Source organism: Stegastes partitus, unplaced genomic scaffold (assembly GCF_000690725.1).
Source record: "Stegastes partitus isolate 25-593 unplaced genomic scaffold, Stegastes_partitus-1.0.2 Scaffold657, whole genome shotgun sequence".
Lineage (NCBI taxonomy): Eukaryota > Metazoa > Chordata > Actinopteri > Pomacentridae > Stegastes > Stegastes partitus.
In genome coordinates, this window is record NW_007578388.1 from 201,002 (window position 1) to 208,011 (window position 7,010).

The following is a 7,010-nucleotide window of genomic DNA, read 5'->3' on the forward strand; positions in this document are numbered from 1 at the left end:
TTATCACCAGATATCACAAACTTGAAATGCTCCAATGAAAGCAGTGTTATTAATCAATGATCGGTTAATTCTATCTTGTGCTGATGTTTCTGTTTGAAGCCACAGAACCAGCTGTAACATCAGGATGACAGATGCTGTTCTAGTTGATCCTGACCTGATTTAACGTTTGCTGGTCGGAGGTCATGAAGCATCAGAGGACTTTGTCATGGAGTCCGTTTAGCAGCTAAACCCGACAGCGCTGCTTCTACCGGCTCTGAGAGCACTAAACGGTGAGAGGCTCCACCTGGTGGCGCTCTGGAGGAGCTTCTGTTCACAGTCTGACCTGCTGACCTGTACGTTAGTCACAACACTGAACGAAGCCGTGCAGTAACACCTGATCTCCTGTTAATGAAGCTGTTCAGGCAGCAGAAGTCCTTTTTGCACACTAGATATTTATTACGACACAGATTACACGTGTTTTATTACCTCTTTGTTTATTTTTAGTGTTTCTGTGACTTTGTGCCTTAAAAGTGCTGAATAGGACAGAAAACTGATCCGTCTGGTGGTGTTCAATGACAGAATATTCATCAATAACAACGACACTTATCGCTGTGTCTCCTTCACTCTGGGACAGTTTCAGGCCTGAATGTTTAAATGAAGGAAGTTGAAGGTTTCACAGCTTTAATGTTCAGCTGGAAGTTAAAGAAATAAACACATGAACTTTCAGCATCAACAGCAGCGTTCAGTGTAATTATCTTTAATGAACTCTTTATTATAAACGGCATGTTGCTATGATGAGGTCAGTGGCGCCTGATTGGTCCGTTTACTGCAGAACAAGAGTCACATGACGTGTTGAACCTTGACGGAGCTCCGAGTCTGAAGACAGAACTGTTACCGGCATCAACTGTTTCAGGTGTAGTCGAGCTGACGAGTTGAGCTGCTCTGATCTGTAAAACTCACCGAGTTTGACGGGGAACCCGGGGGGGAGCTTCATCTGGACAAACTCCCTGAGTTTATTAAAGTGCTTGAAGGGTGCGATGACCTCCAGAACATTCAGTAACCTGCAGAGAGGAAGCAGCACACGATCAGAATACAGACAGTTCAACAATAAACCTGGTTCAGAGGAACGAAGCTGAAGGTGTCAGGTGACCAGTGGTTCTCAAACTGGGGGTTGGGACCCCCATGGGGGTCCCAAGATAATTTCAGGGGGTCGCCAGATCATTGTGAAAAAAAGATAAAAATAAAGCCTACATTTATCAAGTAAATGTGTATTTGGGCTGTCAAAATTCAAAGTGTACACTTCTTCTCACTCCTTTTTTAAATTTGTTAATATTATGATTTGATTATAGGATATTAATATTCTTTTTTTGCTCTTTTAAAAATTGTTTTCTTTGTTTTTATATATTTTTTTCCCTTTCATTTGTTCAAAATAAATTCAAGTCATTCATTCATTTAAAATAAAATCAACGTGTTAATGTAAAGAGACTAATCTGTGGAATGAACACATTAACACATGAACAACAAAGTTATTACTCATGATGTATTAAGAATTCAAATCCGGGGGTTACAAACACAAACTTCTGTTATCTTGGGGGTCGTGGCTCCAAAAGTTTGAGAACCACTGATGTTGTAAACACCGAGGATCCTGTTACTTCAGCTCATCAACCATCAGCACATGAAGGAGAACACGAGAGGAGGAACTCACGATTCGATGCCCAGAGGGAAGTCCTGACTCATGGCTATCGTGGCTTTGAAGTTCTTCTTGCTCTCTTTGCAGACCAGCTCTCGGCCCAGATGAGGAGCTCTGAGACAAACAGCAGAACATCACCATGAAGTCCTTCCAGTGCTCAGAACAGACGTACAAACGTTTGGTGTTTTATTCTCAGACCAACACATCTATGGATGACGGTAACTCCACCGTCCTCCTGTCAGACACCTACTTCCCGTTGTCGGCCGTGATGTATTCCTCCCAGGATATAGTGTTGGGTGCAGGCGGAGTCAGAGATTGTCTCCTCGCCGGCTGAAAACAGAAAGAAATGAAAGAACATGAGTTGGAGGTGAAGACTAGAACCTCCAGTTTGGTGCGGAGCCACGTTTCTGTCTTGTGTTCGGTTCCTGATGTCAGTTTGAGCTTCTGTACAGTTTCATCGTTTTTAAACATAAATGGCTGTTTTCATGTCTTCAGTCGACGTCTTTAACCACTACCATCAACTGAACCAGCAGCTGAAGGTCTGTTGTGTCGACAGCACAAAGAGAAACTTGTCCTAGGATTATTTCCCAAACTGTACACATGTGTATTAAGCTCCGGACACTAGAGGGCGCCGACACATCACTAATGCAGCAATGTGGAACTACAACAGTTGGAGCTTGAACACCACTGATGACAGATGAAGTTAAACTGATGGAGTTCCTTCAGTTCTCCTCTAACAGACACATGAACACGACAGTTTACGCTTATCTCGGAGCGGTTCTCGTAAATAAAACAACCGGGTCGCTTCGTGTGATGATGAGTGAAGAACACAGCCGGCAGCATCCAAATACCAACTTCTCAATATTCATGGTTTTTCTTTGCATTAAATTCTGGAGCTCTTCTGGATGACATTTAAAATATTAATAAAAGTTTTGTACATTTGGGCAAACTGGGATGTGATCTGACTTCAACATTAAAGTCAAACTTCCTGAGTCTCCGTTGTAGTTAGAAAGTTCTGCAACATGATCCAACGTTTGTTCTTGTGTCTGGAGGTCAAACGTGTTCACTCTAAATATCATAACAGTTATAATTAAGAGTTTAAAATGGTTGTCTGAGGAACATTTCTTCCCAGTTTCTTGTTTTTCTTTGTTGATTTAAAACAGAAAAATGAGCCCGTGTTTGGTGTTTAACAGGAAAACAGATGAGAAGGTTCTGAAGTTCTACCAACGAGCAGCAGCTTCGTCCTCACGTGAAATAATCTGAGTTTCTCCCACTCGACCTTCTTGAACAAATGTTCTGCTTCAGTAGGTTTATTTTCGGATCAGGATGAGGTGTGAGGCGGTTTGTTGGGTTTAGATTTCTGGTTCTGACTCTGTGTTCTGACCCAGAGTCGACCGTCTGGTCTGCTGGTTCCATCCTTCCAGCTCTGAGGGCTTTAGCTTCATCCGTGCGATGAACAGCAGAGCTCAGAGTTTAAAGCCGTCGACGCTGAGCTGAATCCACAGAAAGACCTTCTGCAGTAAACAGATCCATCAGCTCGGCCCGGTTTCACACACAAGTTCTGTTCTGCTGCTCACACTTCATCCATGTGTTGTTAGCAGCCCAAACTAAGTTCTGTGAAGTACTTTGAGCATTTTGTGTTTTCTGATCTGTGAATTGTTGTATTTTCACCCTCAGAAAAACAAACTAACTAACCCAAAAAAAAACCATGAAGCCATTTTCAGGGTTCAGTATCTCCACAAACAAAACTCCAACAGACATGACGGTTGGTGGAGACTCAGACTGAAGAGTTTCATCAGATCAGAACGACTGATGGATCCGACAGAGGAAACATTTACGATTATTGGTTCTCTACTTCACCACATCAGGTTCTACTGATGTTAGAGCCTCAACAGTTGGTAAAATGTGACCAAAGACTGGACTTTAGTAGAACCATGGATCCATCCATAGATAGACACTGACAGGAACTTTCTGGATCAACACCAGCCTGGTTGGAACATTCTGCACCTTCTTCCATCTTCAAGGACCAATAATTATGCATTATTGACATTTTGGTCAGTTCTCAGGCTTTTTGGGCAGATTTCAAGTCAAAATAATAAAAAGTAGAACCATGACTGTCTTTTTTTTTCTTTTCGGGGCCCTTGTTTAAAAATGTGAACTCCCCCCCCCCCATTTTCAAGGTCCCATAATTTAAACTGTGTCGTCTGCTGGATCCATCCAGTCACTCTGATCTGATGGAAACTCTTCAGTCTGAGTCTCCACCAAGTTTCATGTCTGTTGGAGGTTTTTTTCTGGAGATGTTGAACACTTTAAACAGCTTCACAGGTAGGACGTTATTTGAAGGTGAAAATGTAAAAATTCCAGGTCTGAAAACAGGAAATTCTCTAAATTCAGCCCAAAACATTTGACAGAACCTGAGACGCTGCAGCAGAGTTCTGTCTGACTTCACCCCTCCTCCGCTCAGAAAGCTGAACTATTTCCACTGAAACTCTTCACGTCAACATGAGTCGGCAGTAACGGACCCCAGGACAAAGAACCGACAGACAACAGGAGCTCGGCGCCCAACAGAGGCACAACAAGTGAGCATTTAAAGGTTTGCATTGAGGGCAGAGTCTCTTTGTTCTGGGCTTTGTGCTGCGTGTTCAGACCGAAGCCTGCAGAGTAACATCTAGAAGCAGCAGAGCGGTGTGCACGGTGCAGGTGTCGCCACTAGGGGGCGGTGCAGGACTCACACATGCAGCAACGTGAGCAGGTTCAGTGACTGACGGCGACTTTTCATTCAGAAACAAATAAAACTTCAAAGAAACATCAGAGGGGACCCAGACAGGAATTTCTCCAATAAACCCTGCAAAGGTTCTCAGCTGCGTCCGTCAGGAAGTCAGTTTCTGCAGGATTTATGGCTGCAGCGGTGAGGAGCGGTGAGGTTTACGGCTGCACGACATCTCAAACACCGACTCTGGGATGTGCTGTCTCCTGTCATACTGAACAATACTGGAATGACTGTAATGAGTCAGGAGGCGAGTGCCGCTGCAGAGAAGATGTTTCTGATCCTGGAAGCCCAAATAAGATCGATAACATTTTACATGAATCCTCCAGAAGCCAAAGCACAAGAACTGGAGTCAAAGTGATCACATAAAGATGGAAAATTACACAAAATCAGAGCTGCATCTACCGATTAGCTTCACTGTGGATCGTTTTCTAGATGAAACAATCAGCTGTTTGATTTTAGTGTTTCCAAAAGTCCAAGAACGTCTCGTTTAGTCCAAAGAGCTTCAGTTTAAAGTCACAGAGGAGGAAAGAAACCAGAAAGTATTCACACTGAAGAAGCTGAAATCACAGAATTTAGACTCAAACTGATCGATCGGTCGTTGCAGCTCTGCTTTGGATTCATTCAGAGAATCAAAAGGTTTAAAATGGTCAGATTTTAGGTTTGGTTTAATTCTATTGCTTCACATCTCATTGCGGGTGCCGAGCCGACATCGTGCAGCCTGGTGAGGGTGACTTATGGAGCGGATCTGGTCCTACCCCGAGGGTCCAGCGGGACAGAACAGTCTCAGGACTGGACTGGTGGTTCCTCTGCAGGTACAACAAACATTATTACCTCTGCAGCCACCAGCCGGGTCTGATTCCTGCTAAAATGTTAATCTAACGTGTTACATCCTGGAAAAACCACCAAACTTTTATTTTGAAGGTAAAGATCCAGGAAGTAACCGAAACGAAAGCAAATTAAAAGCAGTAAAACACAAATAAAAGCAGGTTTTACTGCTCTGAGATAATAAACTACAGACCTTATAAACGCATAAAACACGGACTGTGGTGTGTAAAAACTAAAGCTGCTGCCTGCCGTCTTATTTTATCTTAAGTTTTAAAACCAGAACCTCGTCTGGTCCACCTTCACCACATCAGGTTCTACTGATGTTAGAGCCTCCACAGTGGGTGAAATGTGACCAAAGACTGGACTGTAGTAGAAACATGGATCCATCCATAGACAGACACTGACAGGAACTTTCTGGATCAGCACCAGCCTGGTTGGAACATTTTGCACTTTTTTTTTTTTTTACTTTAAAGGGCCAAACATGATTTGTTTTTCTAATTTTAGACAATTTTCATTGGTTTTGGACAATTTTCGAGTCACTTTGTGCAATTTTGAGCCTGCTTTCGACAAGCTTTATTTGATTTTAGCAAATTTTGAGTGGTTTTGGACTGATTTTGTTTAATTTTGGACAAGTTTCAGGCAGAATGCATAATTACTAATTAGATTTTATTTTATTTTATTTTTTTAAAGTTTGACGCCTTGTAGACAGATTGTCAGACATTTTTCACATATTCACAGGTAAAATGTGTTTCATAGGTGAAAATACAAAAATGTTTCAGTGTGAAACCATCTGAAGTTCTCTAAATTCAGCCAAAACCTTTAACAGAATTTAGTTTTATGTCCTAAATAATAGATAAGTGAACTGTGGGCAGATGGACGCTGTTTATTCAACTTCATTTAAAAGCAGATTTGTTAGATGAGAAAATAAGATAAAAAATGAACGCACAAGATCATCAGCGATTGAATTCTGCTCCTTTTCATTTAAATTTGAGAGATTACGACGTGCTTCTGGATGAAACTGCAAAAACAAGCAGCTCTGAAAACGTCTGAAATGATCAAAATTCAGCCAAAACATCTCCTAGAACTAGTTTTGTCACTGTTTAGATGTTTCTGAAGCTTGAACAAACTCTGAGTGGCTGCAGCAACATTTTTCTGACCCGGCTGACGTTACTGTGGACACCTTGCACCAATGGCTGCCTTCAGGTTTGGACCGGAGCTAAACGCAGACCTTCTGCCGACCGACTCACCTCGAAGTTCTGCTCGATGAGGTTTCCTCCTTTGCTCAGACTCTCCATGATGGCTTTGTTCCTCAGGATGTCCTCCTCGCTCAGGTGCTCTCTCCTCTTCCTGGACTCCAGAACCAGGCCGTTCACCGAGTAGAAGTCTGCCAGGAAGTTTCCCACGCGCTCCTGGAGGCAGAACAAACAGCCCGTAAGCCTCCCGCCGACTCACCAATTTCCCTTTAAAACACGCGTCAAAGGACAGAAAGCAAAACCCCCGAATCCCTCTGATCCTGTCTGTGTTGTTTTTAACCCGAAGCCCATCACCTGCAGTTATCTCTGCTGCTGTTATTCACCGTCTGTCCTGAACGCAGTGGAGACGTGAAGAGCAGCAGTGAGGGAGCGACAAGGTGCTGATCTACCTCCTGACTGAAGACGGAGACGTTCCAAAAATACAGAACATAAAACTGAGTTTAGCTCATTCCTGGTGTATTGATAGCTCATCTGAGATGGTTCATTCAACATA

At 42.9% G+C, this 7,010-nt stretch overlaps 1 protein-coding gene across 1 annotated transcript in view; it reads right to left on the bottom strand.

Moving 5' to 3' along the window:
• LOC103363395 (ankyrin repeat domain-containing protein 13C) overlaps positions 1 to 7,010 on the bottom strand; it is a 42,125-nt gene that overhangs the window by 5,426 nt on the left and 29,689 nt on the right. The window contains exons 9-12 of the mRNA XM_008290148.1: positions 6,512 to 6,673; positions 1,920 to 1,999; positions 1,685 to 1,783; positions 940 to 1,040 (exon numbers count right to left, since the gene is read on the bottom strand). Coding sequence (XP_008288370.1) covers positions 940 to 1,040; positions 1,685 to 1,783; positions 1,920 to 1,999; positions 6,512 to 6,673 — 442 coding nt within the window. The remainder of the gene's footprint in view (positions 1 to 939; positions 1,041 to 1,684; positions 1,784 to 1,919; positions 2,000 to 6,511; positions 6,674 to 7,010) is intronic.